The sequence below is a fragment of the Amblyomma americanum genome, chromosome 10 (assembly GCF_052857255.1).
Source record: "Amblyomma americanum isolate KBUSLIRL-KWMA chromosome 10, ASM5285725v1, whole genome shotgun sequence".
In the NCBI taxonomy this organism is placed as follows: Eukaryota; Metazoa; Arthropoda; class Arachnida; order Ixodida; family Ixodidae; genus Amblyomma; species Amblyomma americanum.
In genome coordinates, this window is record NC_135506.1 from 105,601,602 (window position 1) to 105,621,913 (window position 20,312).

The following is a 20,312-nucleotide window of genomic DNA, read 5'->3' on the forward strand; positions in this document are numbered from 1 at the left end:
GCACGCAGAATGGGCAAATTCACTTTTTCGAGGTAACACCTTAATTTACACTTACTGCGCACGCGACGTGACCGCTATTCAGGTGCATATCACCAAGCACTGACGCCAACAGCGAAGACTTGCCACTTCCGACGATGCCCACTACGCCTATGAGTGATCCAGGCTCAATTGCAAGGTTGATGTCGATCAGCTGCGGTTGTGCTTTATCACAGAGAGGTGAATACCATGAAAAGCAGCACTTCTCCATCACCACGGAGCCTGGAAAAAGATGCCGGCATAGGTTCACAGTTATTTCCCTGTCGTAGTGGCATGAACAACTTGGTTTGATGGGCACAGGATTAAAACGCAGTCATAGGATATCGGAATTCACCAAATCCCGCATTGAAGATTGAAGCAGCAAATACCTCGAATAAGCAGCCGCTCGTGAATGTGTAACTTTTGGTGTGTCTGAAGTGCGAGGCGAAGTCACTCTAATTGAATTTACAATCTTTTCGGCTACAGGACAGCGAAGATTACGAGGATTTTATATTTTGTTTTTATTCCACACGTTTATCAAAAAAAATTTGTAAGCGAAAAACGCTAGAGTGCAATAAAATCTACTCAGCATGGGGATGTTTCGCCCCTTTCTCGATATCGGCCACAAGCAGGCAGAGTAATCTCACATTTACCCACTTGAGAAACCAGAAGGAAATGCCAGTCTAAATGTAGAGTTTGTACCACGCTTTTAGTCTGCAAAAATGTTGAATGCGAAAATAATTTTCAAGTCGCAAATTTATGTTACGAAGATCTTAAACGTGCTTTCATATTTTACTCTTCCGCATAAGAAATGAAAAACATGTCTAGCACTTTGACTGGCTAAGAAAAAACATATGAAAAAACTATACCGTATCAAAAACACATGCATAAACAATCTGCAGACTGACTAATATATGCGCAGTGTTGCCTCTTTTAATAACAACATGGAAAGCGAACCGGCATATGGAAAAACTCTCACCAATGTTTTTGTTTTGTGTGCGAAGGCTTTCAAAGCTTCCCTTATCATTTTTTATATTGCGAAGAGACATCAAGCAATTCTTTCAAAGAAATCAAAAGATGAAGTGCTCGTGACATTAGATTTCAGTGTAGAGGCGCTATTATAACTGTTATTCATCATAACACAAGAAATACCCCCGCGGAGACACTGAAACAGACCATGCTTCAGCGGGCTACCCCTTCCGCCGAGTTACGTCATACGAGTAGAAAACTTGCTTCATCTAGCGTAAGCACATAAGTGGAATATACTTTTATAGGTAAAGATATCAGATATTTTTTCCTCTTTAAAGCATCAGAAGAGTTTGACCGCCGAACCATGGTCCGTACTGTTTTGTCCGGGAGTGTGCACGTGGGAAGAAAAGAAAAACAACTCTCACTGGGCGAAAATTCTGTCATTGCTTGCAACCTTATGGCACCCCGTGCTGCGGTCTTAATTGGCCTTAACCTTCGCCAGATCTGTTTTGGCTATTCTCACTGAACTTGTCCTAGGCCCGAAAAGATTTTTTTCTGCTCCGACACCTCCTGCCCTACATTGCATATAGAGGAGAGAGATAGGCGAGTGCGCTACTCAATTTTCTCTGCTTGCTTGAACCTAGAACTCGCTAGTTGCCCTGCTAAAAATCCAAGAGTGCGTTCGTTTTCATAATTCGTTATGTATATAGATCTGCGGTCTCCCGCGATACACATGGCGAATATTTTCTTCCATCCGTGGCTGCGACTTAAAGTTCCCTGTCTCACATATACATTGAATGTATGGAAAGTTTCCAATGCTGGTTACCATTTTTCACGGAGAGCTGTGCCTTGGCATCGTTTACAATCTCTTTCGCTTGGTTTTCCTGATATTCTGCAATGCAGAATTCGGAAATCCTGTTCAGCGCCACGGAAGACTGGAATGAAAAAAAAAAGGTGTCATCTATCATGAGCAGAAAATTGTTCTACAGGCCCGTCCTGGTTGAACAAAAGGGCTGAATTATAGTTCACAGAGTTGGGCTCCACGGCAGCGCCATCACGCGAATTGTTGATTAGTGTGCCCTCAGAAAGCAGGTCTTTGCCTTGTTCGTCGCCCATCTGGCCGCTACCGTTGTGTCGGCTGGTTAGTCGAGCGGCACGGTGATGCGTTATACATCACACCAGTAAGGCGGCGTTGGCGATTTCCTCCAGTGTGACCTGAACTTTCCGGCCCTTTGCTCTGGTCATGAAAGTTCCATCGCACCACCTCTCAACCTCGGAACCATCCACTAAACTTGGGAAGCCACATCGTCATTAACCACTGCAGGAATACCACGAATAAAATAATAGTTGCGGTTTAACTACTGCTGAACCTGGTTAGAGAGCGAAAGCTGTGGTGTATCGGGCAACTAGACGCGGCTTGGCGTCTGTAACGTTGAGTGCGTTCCCCACGCTGGATAGGCAGCGCGTTCACTCTGCCACCCTGGCAGTTAAATTAAGGATTGATCGCGAGAGGTTGGTCACTCAATGAACGCTGCGGCCTATTGCTGCAGTGCCGCGTGTCTGCCACAACGTTGTGAGATCTAATGCATGCAGCCCACATCTCTGTCTCAGCGTGGCCACGTACCTGAAAGCGCTATTGAGACGTTCACTGACCTAGAGAGCCAGTTATGTGCCTTCCTTTCCTGAAAATCATCGGAGCCGCCTAGAACGTTGTCAACGCCAACGCCAATGAACACAATGAACGCCGATGGCCTATAGCTTCAGTGGCGCGTTTCTGCCACAACGTGCCAATGCATGCAGCGCACATCTGTCACTACCACCACGTAGCTCAAAGCGCGGTTGATGTGTCCATTTTCCCAAGGGGTCAGTTATGCGCCTTTCCTTCGCTTTCGAAGCTGGCGCTCTTCATCGGTTTCGGTGCTGCTTCACACGCCATGCGCTGAAGGTCGCTGAAGGTAAAATGTCCGCGGTCGGCGAGCGGAACATGCCGTAGTAAAGTTTTCGCTTTAAAAGCGCAGCGACCATCATACGCGCTCCGTGTGCTCTGCGGCTGTGCAATCGCACGGATTTATGATGAGTTTGCTCTTACAATTCAGGTTAGTAAATCTTACGACTTGGTTGTTAAGCAAACCAGTGACTTCTTCCTGGTTCAGCGGCCAAGCCCACAGTGCTCCTGTTACCTAGTGGTTGAATGTCCGAGTGTTATTCGTGCGTTATCAGATGATACCCAAACAAATCCAGGAACCGATTCTATGCTTGCAGAGTTGCAAAAACTGTTTGCTGGACTGGCAGAAATGATTACTGATGGTAAATATCCTAAACGTCAACTACAGATACCCAACAACAATATCTTTTAACTCTTAAAAGAGATATCGACATAATACCAGCTATCACCAAGCAAGCATCTCGTTCTTTACGGGATTTGGAAGCCGGTATCCACGACCAAAAAAAACTGTGCACGAAGGAAGAATCTAATATTCTACTGCCTCCACGACATCAACCCCTCTGATACTTCTGCTGAATCGGAAAAAGCCGTTATTCCTCTTTGTTCTCATAAACTGCATATAACAGTTGAACCAGCTCGAATCGAACGCGCGCACCGCCTCGGCCGGCATGCTGACAAGCGACCCGGCCCCATAATTGTCAATTTTTTGTTTTTAAAATCACATAAGGCCATTCTCTCGAATAGGCGCCAACTAAAGAGTACGGACTGTAGCTTTGGCGATGACTCCTCTCGCACAGTTAGAAATGTCAAGAACCATCTTCTTGCGTTTCCTACAAGCAAACCTGGACACTGCAAGCTTCACTACAAGATTTTACACATTTATTCAAAACGTTACACTTAAGTTGATTCCTCAGAAACTGAAACGAATCGCGTAGCAATCAAGAAATAAGAAAATTGGCCCTAAAGCGGCGCGCACTGCTGACTGATGAAATATTTCTTTTTCTATAATCTTACATACGGACCTTTCTTCCCAAACGTACCGCTTTGTCAACCCTTGTGGTACCATACCGGACTAATGTACTCATCCTGACTGAAACGTGTCTTACGGATAGCCTCACTGACCCTGAAATCTTGTCAGACCTATCAGGGTATAATGTTTTTCGCAATATCCATATAGATATGTCTAATGGAGGCGTCGTCGTTAAGATTGATGAGCAGTTATTGTGCTGCCGGATTAACAACCGTTCATAACTGGAAATTATTTAGCTTTTGTGACACGCCGCACCGAACGCCTTCTTGATAGGCGTATATTAAAGACCTCCACAAAGTGACGAACAGTTTCCTCGCGAACTTAACAACATATTAGTCCACTTTAGGTCTAAATAACAAAAAATATCCGGAATATCCTGACGCTGAAATTATTTGTGAAGATTTTACCTACCCAGATATCTGCTGTGGAAATGAAACGGCTGTGTCCTGTGGCACCGAATCTAGAGAAGTTTTTGATGTTTGATCGCACTTTAAGAATACAATATAATGCAACTGCTAAGTCCATTAGGCGAATTGAAAATATTCTTGAAAGAAAATAGTGTTCCAGTACTGGCCCTCTCGCAAGCTGGCCTGCCATGTGGGAGATCTTTGACTTGGTATGTCGCCTATAAAAACTGCAGCATGAAGTCTTTTACCAGCAGGAAGTACCGCGATTTACATACGCCGGGAGATTACACATGTTTGTTTTAACGTCACCGATATTTGAAGCATGGATGACATTGAGCTTGAGGCTGTGAGGATACAGCTCAACTTTTGAGATGTTTCTTTTTCATCCGTGTTCATGACTCCGTGGAGAAAGGTAGCATTCGAAGTGTTTCTTCAGCAGCTTTGTGGTCATTGCCCAGCTCTTCGAATTATCTGTGGCGATTTTTACGCCCATCATTCCGTCCGCGGTGGCACGAACATGGATTCCCTTGGACGCAAACTAGTCGGCGTCATTGACAGCTTGGACCTATATGTTGGCAATGAGGGAAGCCTCAATTTATTCTGACCTCCAGCCTCAGCCACAGCTATAGATCTGACTGTGCTTTCGCCTGACGTCTGGATGAAGCGGTCCAATTGGGACCATTATCCAATTTCCGACTTCCGCACGCATGGCTCTAAAATATGCCATGTTATAACTGGGACAACTACGGAGAGCACCTATCATGTGTATCCGGGGTTGTTATTAACGAAATATTTTCTGGTAAGATAGCAACAACTTCGGCGGTGAAATTCCCTGACCATTTTGCGGCCCAGGATCAAAGACTTCACAATAATTTGTGCAAAGCGGAGAAGCATGGAGTGACAAATTATGCACAAAAATCACGACTCAGTCTTGAAGACTGCCTTCAATAGGTTTAATTCTGCCAATCGACGGCACACGATTAAGCTCTCCAGGGCGCGATGGGCCTCATTCTGCGCTAGTTTGACTGTGTTCTCACCAATGACGAGAATATGGTGAGTCATTGGCAGTCTTGCTGGATAATCTCGCTTTTGGAAGCCTTTTGAAGCTCTTGCAATACACAAGAAGAAACTCAACTCAACTCATTGTGTGCTTGGCAAAGGAATTTGCAGATGCATTTGTACCTGCAAATTATGCAGTTGACCTCTGTCCTCCTCCTGATTCCTGCACGTCCATCATGGACGCCCCGTTCACTCTTAGAGAGCGACAGACTTTGCTCAGCGGTCTGCGGCGCAGGTGTACAAGAGGCCTCGACGGCATCAACCAAATGCTGCGGAATTTACCTCTGGTGCACACGAAGGCGCTCCTAAACTACTTAGACCGAGTTTGGGAGACTGGAAACACTCCTCTGTCATTAAAGGTAGGCTGTGTTGTCCCACTGCTGAATCCTGGCAAAGAGATGACGGACCTGGCTTTGTATCACTGATGGAGAGCGTGACAAGTGAAGGGTTGTCGTGGTGGCTCAAGGTCCTCGGCGGAAAGTAGTCATTCATGTTGGCCGTGTCCACTAAAATGTATGACTGCTTTCCGCCGAGGTTTAAGTGCGCAAGATGGCGTTTTGTACTTTGTAAGCAACAGTGAACATCGGAGTGCTTTCGCCCTATCCACACAAGCCATTTTCCTTGACGTCGCAATGGCTTGTGATACTGTCCTTCAGAGCTCAGTGATAATTAGTTCGCAATATGTAGGCATACAGGGCAGTCTCCTTAGATTCATTCACTCCTTCGTCTGTGACTGTGCAAATCGAGTACGATTAGGGAGTACCACAAGCACGGAAAGGACTGTATCGCGAGGTGTGCCTCACGAAAGTGTTCTTTCCCTCACGCTTTTTACCGCTGTAATGGCTGCTCTCCCCGATTCAGCGCAGAAAAATTGCTGTTCATATAAGCGTGTGACATTTGTCTTGGGATTACAGGCTAAACACAAGCTAATAGCCTTGATAGTTCGATAGGCCTCCCATTTGGTACAAGATTACTTTCAAGGTGTGGGATTGTCTCTCTCAGTGAAAAAATCCGGCTTCATTCTGTTTGCAGGTATAGGAAGACGTTATGCGAGGTTGAAGATAGAACTTGGTCACTTTTGCATTCGTCAGTGCAGTCACATGCTCTTTTTGGCCGTTATTATGGACTCATGTCTACAGTGGCGACGAGCTGTGGAGTCGATCGTCTCGTCTGTATCTTCGCGTCTGAATGTGATTCGCAGAATTGCAAGTGAGCAATGGGGAAACTACCCTTCCTCATTGGTCAGACTTCACGAAGCACTAGTGATTAGTCACACAATGTACCAGTTGCCTTTAATTTCCCCCTTGGTATCACAGCATGACCGTCTCAAAATTTTGCGCAGAAAAGGCCTAAGAATAGCCCTTGAAGTTCCGCAGGTGGCAGCGAACAATGCAGTTCTTCATGAGGCACTATCGAACCCTCTTAGTCTTTCCGCTTCACAAAGGCTACTAATTAAACTTTGCCACCTCCGAGAGACGGTATCTGCGTGAGCCCTTCTGCAGGGGCTCCGGAAGTGATCTGAGTCCCGAGCCTATTTGGCACTTAATACTCTTAACTCCCTAGGCCTTAATGTTAAAAGACAAAGCAAGTGGTTGAAACCGCCCTGGCCATTTGCGAGCCTCGACTGTTTGATCTATAATCCTGGGATGCGAGCTATGCGCAGTTCTCGTTCGGCTAGAACACGTTCTCTCGTACTCAAATATTTAGAGAGAGTATGCCCGCCATCTTCAAAATTTCGCTGATGGTTCTGTGGACAAGGCCAGAGGTGCAAGTTCAGCAGCTTTTCACATTCCTTGTTTGAATACGCCTTGTCTGTACGCTTTACTGGATTCGTGCCCTCCACAACGGCCGAAAGCGTTGCAATTGAGCCGGCTTTATGGAAGCTAGGGTCTTGTCAGGCTCAACATGCTCTTCTTCTGAAGGATTTAAAATCTGCCCTTCAAAGGTTAGAGTGCGAGTTCCCTACTGAAATCTTTTCTTTTCATTACATACGGTGCATAATCTGCACAGAAGATCCTTCTCCATACGATTCCAATTGGTACCTTCACATATAGGCACCATAGTCAACGAGGTGGCCGACAGTCTCGCCCATAAAGCGCTGCCAGGTAACCCATCAAGAAAAGCCGCTAAAGATGCCAAGAGGCTTTTCAGAGAAACGGTTCTCGACCACTTCAGAACCCTGAAAAGTTAACGCACCAAGTCATGCGTGACCAAAGGAATAAAAAGATCCCAAGCCACTTTACTAATCGCAAACGCACGGGTTTGGTTCGTACCCCTGCGTGCATGTACAAGACGAGTTTGGCATCGTCTCCGCTGTGTTCTGCATGTGGTTTATGCGGTTATTAGAACATTATCTTATGTGCTCTAGAGAGTACAACGGTTAAAGGTGTGTGGTGTTAGTTTCCCTGAAGAATACTCGATCCCCCTCACACATACTCAGCAATTCTTGAGAGAACCATGTTTGAGCGGGAAACTGTTCATGAACGCAGTTTTTTAATATAATGTTAAATTTCGCTATAACAATAAATATATCCGCAGATCACCCGACCGCTGTCTTGTATTTTTTTTTATCTCTTAGCGTTATTGCTAACGCCAAAAGCGTTCCTCATGGGTTTTTTATTGCAGTTTTAACTGTTAGATGCGGTCGTTGCAAACAATTTAAAAAAAGGATTTTGCTACATATTAGAATAATGGACACTTACCCTCCATATTTTCATAACAGTGACTTACAATTGTCCAATTTTCAAAATTTTTGCCTGAGAAAACAGGGCTTTGTTCGCTTCAAAATATTGTCTACCCGCACCGAAAACAGTCATGCAGAAAGGAGGCTTCATGCCTTCTTTTAAATTTCCTCCAGGACTCCATATGTGGACAGTAGGAGTTGACTATTGGCTGTTATTAGTGATGTGTTTGGACCACGTAGATCAATCGGGTCTACGGTATGTGACTGATTTGTGATACCTTATTTAGCGTTGAAGTGTAGCTACGGTGGAACAATTTCGGCAGAATCCGCAAGGCTAACCCCACCTGCAGCTTGAAACAGCCTCAAGCTCTTTAACCTACATCACTTAGTGTCCCAAGAAAAACGTGTGGCTCGCGGTGTTTCAAACACTCTAGATCTAGTACTAACGATCGATCGCGGAAGCTTATTATTCATAATAAAATGACGTGAATTTAAGGACCGCATATTTTTCGTGCAGTTTTACAGTTTCAAAACTATTAGACTTTACTATCGAGGCAATTAATATACAGTTAAAAATGACGTCCAAGTGTTCCTGCCTCAGTTTCTGTCTAAACTACACTGCCTTTCTGTGAGTTATAATTGGCTGCTGTTTACTAACGGGACCACGTAGCTAGCTAAAAAGTATGTTCCTCAGATGACCATCCGCGGCAATCACCAACAGCCGTGTTTCACGAACAGGCTGAAATTGTTACAAAAAAAAAAAAACTTTTTCGAGCAGCAAAACAAAATCCAAACACTGGCGCTTGGAACAGGCGTTATGCCGCCGTGGACGCATACTATATTTCTGCCCGTAGCGCTAACAGTCATTCTTTAATCTTGATGCGTATAGGATTGGGAAAGTTGGTGAGACATGTCTAAGGGAAGATTGGCGCAGCATCAGGTAACGAGGACAAGCACAAGGAGGTCAAGCGCGCGCTCTTTGATTCTGTATCCGCTCTAAGGTTCTACTTCCGTTTGTCAAGGCTATTTTCGGGGGCCTTTTACCGTTACCTTCGTTAAGCCATGGTGCATGGATATGCAAGATGTTGCATTCCGAATGGCGGAGGCAGGCTAGATTCTTCAGGCACTGCCTTCAAGCGACTATGACTCTTGTGTGTGTGTGGTCTCTCCTTATGTCCTGGTTACTTGAGGCTGCGCCATTCTTCCATTTAGTCTTGAATTACCCGAAATATTTACCAAAGGCGCCCCTTCCCCAAATTGTGTAAATAATTACACCGACGAACATTAATGCGTTTACTAGAGACCAGTGGCATAGATTGCGCTGAAATTTTTATTGTTGCGTTTTCATCCGTTTTCACTAATCAAGCTAGCGCGTCCAGTTCTTCACCTCCGACCACTGTACTTCCGCTTTATCCTATATGTTGTTCTCCTGTTATGGTACTTTCACTCTAATAGAAAATATGACGCTGTCGTGACCAGGTGGCACCAACGAAATTAATTCCAAAGTTTTAAAGAACAATAAGCACATCAAGGTTGAATAGTTTTCATCATTGTTCACGCAATTACTTACAACATGAAGCCTACTGGATGACTGGAAAGTGGGGAAGGTAGTTTGAGCGTACCAATCAGATGACAAGAAATCTCTCCTTAACTACCGCCCCATTTCTTTAACAAGCGTCCCGTGTAAAATCATATAACAAATCATTTACTCCCAAGTCATGAACATTTGGATGCTAACATGTCTTGTTCAACCTTCACAGCATGGTTTCCACAAGGACTTTGGTTAAACGTCCCGTTATGTAGAAAATCCAGCGTCGTCGGCGCTGTGAGAGAAAAATCCTCAGAGAAGCGACCAGAGGGGCCACCTAAGTCCCGTCACCTCGTTGTGTCATCAGAACCTGCCCGCCGTATTGTGAGCAAACTAACCACAATGGCAGGTGGCAGCTATGTCAAGGATTGGTCGCTCGGGAAGAGGAACCTGGGTCGCACAAGCGCCATTGGTGAAAGCAGCTGAAATCGCAGAACAGTGACAGATTGCTTAGCCTCTGCACTAATGTGCCAAGAGTGGTATGACGACTCCTATGGGGTCTATGAATGCAAAGTCGAGAATTATGAATTCCGCATCTGTCGGCATTCATCAACCAATTACGCTATCGCGTCATACACTTCGGGCGGAGCTTAGGTCTCCCGTGAAATTGTGTTGCGAAACGAAGCTCGCTGTTTTCGTTCATGGTCTGCATACTAATATTGATCGTAATGTCCAAACTGATGCTGTTTTTTTACGATGCAAATCCTTGGACATCCATACCTCAAGTACGTTTACTACTAAAAAAACGCCCTATTGTGCTCGCATGAATCAAGGAATTTTTAACAAACCTTTCCCAGTTTATTTTTGTTAACGAAAATTCTACCTCCTTGACTGCAACATCAGGCGTCCCGCAAGTCTCTGGCCTTGGTTCGCTGCTGTTTCTAATGCACTTTAATTTTTACCAACGCTACAAACATGTTAAGTTCGCATGCTCGCCTCTGTCGGACATTGACTAACGTAACTCGCCAAGCAGCTCTTCGAGATGATCTTAATCACCTTTATCAATGGTCCGACCAACTGCTCATGACACTAAATGCTGAAAAATGCAAACTTCTCTTCTTTTTACTCTCGCCACCGGCCTCTCGTATTTAACTACACTATTCTCAACTCTGCTGTTGAACTTGTACCATCCTATAAAATACTTCTGGCGTAACGTTATGCCAGTGATCTTTCCTGACGCACTCATAGCACTCACCGCCACGGTAGCTGAGTGGTTATGACGCTCGGCTGCTGGCCCGAAAGACGCCGGCTCGATCCCGGCCACAGCGGTCGAATTTTGATGGAGGCGAAATTCAAGAGGCCCGTGCACAATGCAATGTCAGTGCAGGTAGAAGAACCAAAGGTGGTCGAAATTTCCACACAGCAGCCTTTCCTTATACAGAATGCACGAGATATGGAGGCGAACCTTATTATAGGATCTTAGGTCTGAACTTCTATGCGAAAAACGTGCAGTGTCCACTAAACGATGCGCTATTATTTGTTTTGACGAGTAAGATGCAGAAGCGGTCTTTTATTTTGAGCTATCGATGATTCCTGACCACTTCACGCGCCAGAACTTAGCCTCATACGGCATTGCCGAAGTTTGCCTCCGCATTTCATGAACTTTTTCTCAGAACGATCCCTAAACGCAAAATAAAATTGCAGAGAATATGTTAGCTAAATCATGAAGGTCTCGTCACGGCACATATATGATGGTCAATAGCCACTAATCCGGAGAAAGCGCAGTCCAGTGTTTCTGTGCCACAACTCTTCCGATGAGGGGTTAGCTAGTGGTGCTATGTTAAGCCTAGGTCAGTCAAAATAATCACCGATGGCAGGAGCACGCCTGGGCCTTGCTGTATACCTTAATCTGATACAAGTAGTACTTAAAGCCTTATGCTATAGAGCAGCAATCACAAAATGCCGAGTAAATATTAACCACCTATATGTTGCTTATATTGCGTTTTTTTTCTCTCAGCACAATGTTTGCTCTTTTTACAGCTAGAGGGGTTGTCTAGGGATGAGAGACTCGGAGCACAACAAAATCAGGCCACGTTATAAAGCGGTTCATATGTGGATAGTGCCGTATTTTTTTTTTAGAGAAATAATTTTAGCCTGTTATTTTTCATACTCTGAAAAAATGAAAACTGAAAATTGCTTTATGGGGAAAGGAAATGGCGCAGTATCTGTCTCACATATCGGCCGACACATGAACCGCGCCGTAAGGGAAGGGTTAAAGGAGGGGCTAAGAGAAGAAAGGAAGAAAGAGGTGCCGTTGTGGAGGGCTCCGGAATACTCTGAATGCAGAATTTCATTTACAGCTCTCTGCACTAGTGCAAAGTTCGCTTCCGTTTCGTAGCAAAAGTATGGTAATAAGACAGCCTCGCAAATTATGTTGATTTTAAAGGCAGTATAGAGACATACTTGTGTGAAACCTCTGAGAGCCTGTCCACAGCCGTTCATGGTGAGGTCTGTCATGTAGAGAAGCGACACGCAGGTGAAGGTCAGAGAAGGAGTCAGGATAACGCCAGGCTCTAGGACAGCCAGTGTGGAGAACAAGATGATCGTGAGCTGCAAAACCATGGTGGCAACAGGGTAGTCTGTACTAAACAACCTTGAGCATAAAACCGGCACTCACTTAATAATCCCAGGGAGCCTTTTTTAAATTCTGCTATGGAGGCACTCACTCAACAGGATAGTGAAAGACAGGGCCAGTTTGGCTTGAGAATTGCAAATTGTACTGCTGAAGGTGCTCGGAAAAAGCAGCCGAAGCAGAGTGTTTAAAAAGCAGGTTGGGTATTCGCTGTCATTTGGTTACTAATGCGCTCCAAAGTGAAGGAAACGCGCAAGACAGAACACACATTAGTGACGGCCGTGCAATTTGGTTGTCTGCACCTCGTGTTGAATTCACGGGTGTGCAATGAGGAATGAAAGTCCGAAGGAGCTAGCATTTTTCTTGAATAGAAGTGGTATCGCAAATTCAAAAAATGGTTAGCATAGGGCTCCTTCTGATCACTACGGCAGCGTGAATGGTTAAAACATTGCGGCGCAAAATTTATTATATTGTTACGATGGTGGGAGCCACTATTCCACGCTAAGCGATTCGGCGAAGACACCTTACCGCAAGCTTTTAGGATATTTCCAGCTTTCGGCCAAAATTAGCTCTTTACTACTAAGTGTTGAGAATTGACCACATAACATCTGCATCCTAGATACTAATTATCTCTGCATGGTGCTTGTTGACGTCATTTTTTTAGTAGCCAGCGCTTTCCGGCCAAAACCTTTCGCGTTCTTGCTTGCAAGCTTTGTCAAAAAATTGGACGCGAATGTGTGACTTCCAGCTAGCGTCCAATAAATCCTCAGCTCTCATTTTCGGTCAAATAATGCATAAAAATAACAATAAATTTGCTGGATAAAAATCTTTTGCTTTTTTCTGAGCCCCCAGTTTATTCATAACCATTTTTGCTGTTTTTACATATAAGAAGTTAGTGCCCAAAATCGGCCAAACGATCACTGTTCCTAATTACCAACGCAGATGTTTTCAAATATTACAGCGCTAATAAAATTTTGATATTTGCGTTTGAACTTGGGCACATTGGCTAGCATGTAGTGAAAATTGGTATATTTTTCTTTGACTCGTTCATAATTTTTCGGCGTTAAAGGGCTCATGAAAACGAAATATCAAATATTTTTGTTTATAAGCACAAGCAAACTAACTTTGACTGTTGAAGTAACTCTTCGACAATTATACAAAACCGGCTCATAGCAGTCTGGGTGTCAAACAAAGTATCCCCGATGCAATAATTTTGGCTGCTTTTGAAGCAGCATCTTGCTCTCATTTCTTGTTAATTTTTGTCAAAGGTAATTTTAGCGGTTCATTTTGAGCAAAAAAATGTGATAGGATCGGCGCTATCAATAATATTAAGCTAATGGAACATCAGTGGAAATGCACTAAAGCTGATTGATGTGAAAGAAACGTGTATTGAACTTCACTGCAGTGCGGCGTAATGGTTCCTTCTCGGTTCCATACGAGCAACTGAGTATAATACACAGAGCTCAGAGCCAGGCAGGAACCTCTGAAATAAACCGTGCATTGGTAAAGAGAAGTAAAGTGGTGCATTATGCGTAATAATTTATCAAGGATGGGTTCAGTTAAAGCCAGGACACGACGGTAGTAGACACCTTTAGACTGCCCATTATTTCGTCACCCTCAGAATATCTCCGCCATCTTCTCATTAAAATCTACAGTTACATTATTTACTGAAAATATTCGTAACAGCATTGCAAGAGTTTTCGTAATTCTGTGCATTTGGATCCAAGGCGCCATAAGATCAGACAGGTGGGGCAAAATCATATCTGAGGAAGCTCAGAACTAGGTTCCGGCTGGTAAAATAAATGAAATCGCAAATAAACTGCCGTGTATACATATGTTTAGGGTAATATGCATTGACATCAGAATAAATAGCAAAAATGAAGCGTTTACATGAGAGCGGCAACTCTGTGGCTCAGTTTGTCGCGTTGGGCAAGAAGAAAAACTGAAGGGCAACTTGCATCGCTACTCTTAATCTACGTCAATGCATTAATCAAAGCACAGTACGAAAATGAGGGGCTCGCTGTGTCATACATACGAGGAAAACAGTCACCAATACCGACTATAGTATCAGGGAATCAATATATTTTCTATATTGTGATTTTGATGAATGAGAAATCATTATTATGAATTATGCTATGGATGAAATATATTTGAGTTGAAAGTGAAAGTTAAAAAATATTTCCCATCTTAATTGTGACCCTTTTAAATAAACAGGAGATTTCATATTTGTTAAAGTGTATGTGACGCACCACTGAGCTTGTGGACGAGTAGACGCATTCCAAAACGGCGTCGAGCAGGTTCACATGGAAGAGCCATTTGATCTCGATGTCTCTAAACCGACGGACGTTCTCCTGCAGGGCGTCTTCCCAAGCGTACATCTTGACTACGCGTATCGTGGACAAGAAATCTGTAGTAGCCTTGAGGCGTTCGTCGCGGGCCCGAGTTGTATTTTTCTGTAAGCATACGCCTTTGGTGAACATACGCCTGCAAGCACCTCATTTTTCGCATTCATTCTTACTGGTATTTAAATTCTGTGTGAGATTAGCTATCTACAGATAGTATTACGTAATACAGCTCCGCTATACTCTAAAAACACTAGTTCGAGGTTTAATTTTGTTAGTCGTCAGCAAGTCGCTAATGCACCGAAAGCTATAATGAAGTACAAAAAAAAAACAGTAACGCTTCAGTATTAGCCCTTAAGTGTGTATATTTAGAAAACCTAATTCATGTTGTAGACACTTAAGAAACAAATTTCAGTCATTTCCCAACGGCAACTATTTAGCCCCCACTACGCACTAGGAGAGTGAGCGTGCATTTATTGAGTTTACACAGAATTTTTTTTATACTAGCAGCCGTCATATAACTATTTGTCCATACCAAGGTGGCAGATTGCACAAAAAGCGATACAAAACTGCATCCACGCCAAATAACCATTGCGATTAAACACTGGGCGTGGACGCGATCTTGACAGGGGCGAGCACAATAATTGCTGGAATCTCGTACAGTTTATGAAAAAATTAACTGCCAAACCAGCGGCATCGGAGACGGAACCAATAAAATTTCATTGTTGCCCCATCATTTCCGCATTTGCGACTTTACTATGGTAGCCAGTGAAATGGAGGACGCGCTGCGTAAACGGCCCGCTTAGAAATGTGTTAACCGTGGCGCACCATACAGACACCGTTTTTACGCGAGAGCAGCCTAGCGCTGGATTTCAAGTCTAGGAGGGCTTGCGCTTCGGTTCTTGGTCAGTGCCCTCAGAACGTGTCAAAACTGTTGAGGACTAAACTGTTCACAACAACGACTTTAAAAAGTTGTCCAACAAAAGTGATCGTATGTGAGACAAACAGGCTGCGCCGTCTTTGATCGCCTGTCAGAATATGCCGCTTCACTGCCGTCAGTTTCAGGAAGCACATTGGATATGGATGCGCCAAAATCTGCATTCGCCCCAAAATTTGAGCAGAGCAAGACTCTTCGGAGGCAGAATCAGCAGCGCGTTCATGATCAGTGTGGTTTCTATATGTGGTAGTCAAGACAGGTCCCGTACATGCGAGCACCACGCTTCTGCCTTTCACGACAAAAAAATTGTCTTGTATAGTGACAGGTGGAGTTAATAGTAGTATGTTATCCTGGTTTTACGTTAGCACTTTCTTTTCACTGAGCTATTATCCTTATGCTAGTTACCGTAATTAGTAATACCATAGATAGTGATCGGTGTGTCATTCGATTTTGCAGTCACGTTTTTATATATATGTTACACAATAAATTGATGTACCGACTAGCCTGCAGATTTTTCATTTTTCTTTCAAAGAAAAACTCCTCTTCGGAATTTCATACATGGTAGATTTGCAGTTGGAACTTGACCAGCAATAGAATTTAAACATTTGATTCCAACTTGTAAAAAGCTCAATATTTTGATTCCATAGAAAAATACTACCCAACTGTATTGCTGAGCCCTAAAATCATATTATACTTTCCGTTCAAAAAAAAAAAGAGAAATATTTTTAGTATTCGTCTAAAGGTACGCACAAAGGCTTTCATTTATTATTCTTTCTTTCATTTCACGATCAGAAAAACCTAAATTAGACATTTTCTTGAGTTCATTCTTGCGCAGAAAAATTTAGAACCATGAAGAAAACATCGAATAACGTGTTTCAAAAAAAAAATTCTGACTTGCTGTAAGCATACTTTTGAAAAGTTTTAATAAATGTCACTGGCAGGGCTCACCCAGGTCCGGTTTTGATAGAAAGTGCAGAGAACAGGGAGGCTCAGGACCACAACTGTCCAAGCGACGCAGCAGAGCGTTGGTTTCAGGCCGGCGCGTACACCGAGCATCCAAAAGACGAATGGGAGAAAGATGGCTCCGAAAAGGGGCACGGGAATAGCGAAGGAGCTGTAGGCTACCTGCCAGCAGTCCACGCTTAACAGCGAAGTTATCTGTGCCGCCGTGTAGCGCGCCCTGGTGAGGGCCGACATCGTCGTGACCTGGAACAGCAGCATTGTTAAACGTATGCATGCGCTTAATGATGGCCATGTGGGCAGACTGCAAACTGAACAAGTTGCACCCTTTCTGATAATAAACTATTCAATCACGCAGACTACAAAAAGCATTACTACCTTTTGAAAGACAACTCCCTGAAGCAGGGAACGGATTCTGCTGCCGAACGAGTTCACCAGGTCACCGAAGTAGCATGACAGCAAAAGTTCACACGTTGCCGTGGCTGCAAACAGGAGGACTGCCACCGTCATGCTGGCTTCGCTGCAGCTGTTTAGCAGTAGCCTACAACACGAGATAAAAGAAAAAGGTTTTTTATTAGAACGTTTTTCGTCCCCTTCTTTTCAACGTCATAAAAACGCTTCTCGAAGGATTGTTAAATGGTCATAAGTTCGAAACTAGAACCTCTTTTAGGTAAATATTTAGAGCGGTATATCCACAAGGCGCATTTTCCAATTTCGAGATTACATACGTGCGTGCTACGTACAGTCTTTGCCAAAAGTAACCAGGTGGACGGTTCACTTCTCAGTCATATATTGACTTTTATTCATTGCTTTGTTATAGAGGTAACAAACTCGCAATAAAGCAGGAGCAAAAGAACTAGCCTGAAAGGGGTTCCTACCCTATCAAGCAGTAACAGCAGACAAGATACAATTTCACACAATACTTGCAAGCATATACCATACATCTTGTACAGACAGCAAACGATGAAACTGAACACAACATGAAACTGTAAAAATACTAAAAAAGGTACAAATTACTTCTGATACACATAGCACACGCTCAAACAGAATGATAAATTATTGTATTCTATCAAAGCAACATAAGGAGAAATTGTAAAGTTAAGTATTCGTTCTTTCACTACCCAGAAGGAATTTTTCTAGTGACTTCATTGAAATACGTGCCCTGAAATCAATCGCGTTTCCTAGGTTATTTAAAAATAGGGGGAATTGGTAGTATACGTGTTGCGTGTCATAGTTTGTACTAGTTTGAAGCTCTTATGCCAGCCCTCAAGCTCTAAATATCTGCATTGTAAAGAAAACCCTTTTCTTTACCTTCCGAGATCTTTCTGACCTTTAAAGAAGCCGTAAGGGCTGCACTATTGAAATTAGAAGCAAACAATTCAGGCTGGTTACTTTTGGCAAACGCTGTACCTACATACGACTAGGTACGTACGTACATACCATACCATAAAGCAGGCTTCCGGGGCGTAGTTACGTACATCCCTGAAGCCTACTTTCCGGCAGGCGTCGCACCTGCCCACCGGGGTGTAGGCAACGTGCAAGGTATGTGCAGCTGGCTGGCCTTCACCTGGATGAAGGCTTTTAGGCCTTTACCTAGGCCATCCAGTGGCCTCTAGAGTAAAGTCTCTTAGGGTGAAGCCTTTATGGTAACTGCCTTTCTGGTTAAGGCCTTTAGGTAGAAGGTATTTATGGTAAAGGCCTTTAGGTCAAATTTCGCTACCATCTAAGGACCTATGTGCCCACCCTAACTAGTACTGCCGAACGGTATTCCGCGTTTAGCCACGGTAGACTGTCTGCGGATTTTCAGGCCTGAATCAGTGAATTTAATGAAGTAAAAAAAAACACAGTTAACGCCCACATGCGATCGTCCACATGCCTGCCGTATTGTTCCTAAATGTTCGTTAGGTATATATGCGTCCGCACCTTCTGTAAAAAATTCACCTCGTGCTCAACTACCATAGGAAACCCCAAGAGTTGATCAATTTCTCCTCGTCCTGACATTTATGCTCGCTTTCACAGCTTCAAAAATTAGACGAGCAATTGTCCGAGTGGAGCGGGAGTCCACAGATCGAGCCCCAGGCTTCTAGAAATAAACATTTGTTCAGCTATCACGATGCACTGAAAACATGCACCTCAAGGGCAAGGGAGTAATTGCTGATTAGCACCCACCCTATTGCAGCCGTGAGGCTACAGAGGAAAGATTTCCTTTAGCTTTCTTTTGCAGCCGCATGGCTGCACCTGCAAGAATGCCAATGAATAATTACTCCCTTATTACAAATCTACTCCCATTGGGGCATTCTTTTAAATATTTGTCCAACAGTACTCTCACTTCGAGTTAATGATCTTTTCATTCTCGCCCTACCATACCCTGGCCGTACCAGTTAGCTCAGTTATTAGAGCGACTGCTCTGGTGAAGCGGTGGTTCTGAGTTCGAACCCCGGAGCAGGAAGAATTTTTCTTCAACTACGAAGCTTCTGTGGTAGCTATGTCACTTTCGTTTGCAGCCGTATAACTGCGCTTAGGTAGCGGAGTCATATAGGTCAACCTACCAAATTTTAGCACAAACCGCGTGCAATCCGTAAAACCAGTGCAGCGCAACTGGACAACTGCATGAACGGCAGAATGCCACCTGACTGCTACAGCTATCATGCGCTCCCTTCTTTGACCATCAGGATGACAAAAATCTGATGCCTAGGGACATCAATTCATTGCGGGAGAAAAGTACACCTGCAGGTGCATCTATTTATATATTTATTCATCCCCCATTAAACACGGTAAAAAGGATAACGCTATCAGATAGAAATAATAAGCAAACGACATTTCGTAAGCGACGCTACACCGATTGAATAGGCTGTGGTGGCTTTAACGAATTGAAAAAATATACAAGCCGAAGATGAAAGCAAGTTCATGACCAAAGAACTTAGTATGCGAAGTGCCATTATTTCCATAATTACTTAAATTAGTTCTGTTCCAAATGACACGGCACGTTATGAAAGGAAAATAAATATTACTTACTCCAGAGCAGGGATTCTTGCGAAAATGGACGCGTAGTAGGCCACCAAGCACAATGCAAGGCGCAGGGCATCCACCCACAACACTTTGAAAGCCATGCTCATAAGAGTAACCATGCGTCCATGCCGACTTTTACTAGAAGGAAGAAAAAATTCACTGCCGATTATTTGCCTTTATTGCGGAGGTGAATACGTTGGCGAGTGGGCCACGATTTTGTGAGCGCATTTACTTGAAGCGCCCTGTTTGTGCCGTCATGCAAGGTGGCGCGTGCGCCAGGAATTTGCGGTGTCCTTTGTTTATGGTTGCGCCAACTAGTAACACAACGGTGAAAAGCTGGCAGTGTTACCCACGGGGAGGATTAATAGTACTTTATTGCGCCAAATAGAATAAATGTGTACAAATTACCGGCCTGACAAAGCCTCATCGGGCTCGAGCGGCACACCCCGACAGGCAGCGGAACTGCGCGTAGATATCGTTACGCGGTGGCAAGCGAAATAACTGGACAGCATGATGACTAAAAGAGATGTGGTTTAATGGCCGGCGAGCAGCGCGAGCGCCCGGCTTCGCGCACTGCCTGCTTTGTTGTTGTCGTCTTCGTAGCACAATTTGGGGCCACCGAGCAATCTTCTCTATCGAAGACTTATATTCTGAACGATAAGGTGACAATGAGCACTGTCAGAAAAAGATAGAGGATATAAAGACTGCCGCCTCGACGATTGAGCTGATATGAAGGACGCCTGTCTCGGAGCTTCCGGTTCCATGGTCGCCGTGGTCCGGAGGGCGAGCACCACGG

The 20,312-nt window shown here is 44.1% G+C and overlaps 1 protein-coding gene across 1 annotated transcript in view; it reads right to left on the reverse strand.

Moving 5' to 3' along the window:
* Nucleotides 1-20,312, reverse strand: part of LOC144106567 (ATP-binding cassette sub-family C member 3-like) — a 159,690-nt gene that overhangs the window by 79,841 nt on the left and 59,537 nt on the right. The window contains exons 8-14 of the mRNA XM_077639412.1: nucleotides 19,523-19,654; nucleotides 16,886-17,048; nucleotides 16,496-16,753; nucleotides 14,518-14,721; nucleotides 12,100-12,246; nucleotides 1,811-1,919; nucleotides 56-258 (exon numbers count right to left, since the gene is read on the reverse strand). Coding sequence (XP_077495538.1) covers nucleotides 56-258; nucleotides 1,811-1,919; nucleotides 12,100-12,246; nucleotides 14,518-14,721; nucleotides 16,496-16,753; nucleotides 16,886-17,048; nucleotides 19,523-19,654 — 1,216 coding nt within the window. The remainder of the gene's footprint in view (nucleotides 1-55; nucleotides 259-1,810; nucleotides 1,920-12,099; nucleotides 12,247-14,517; nucleotides 14,722-16,495; nucleotides 16,754-16,885; nucleotides 17,049-19,522; nucleotides 19,655-20,312) is intronic.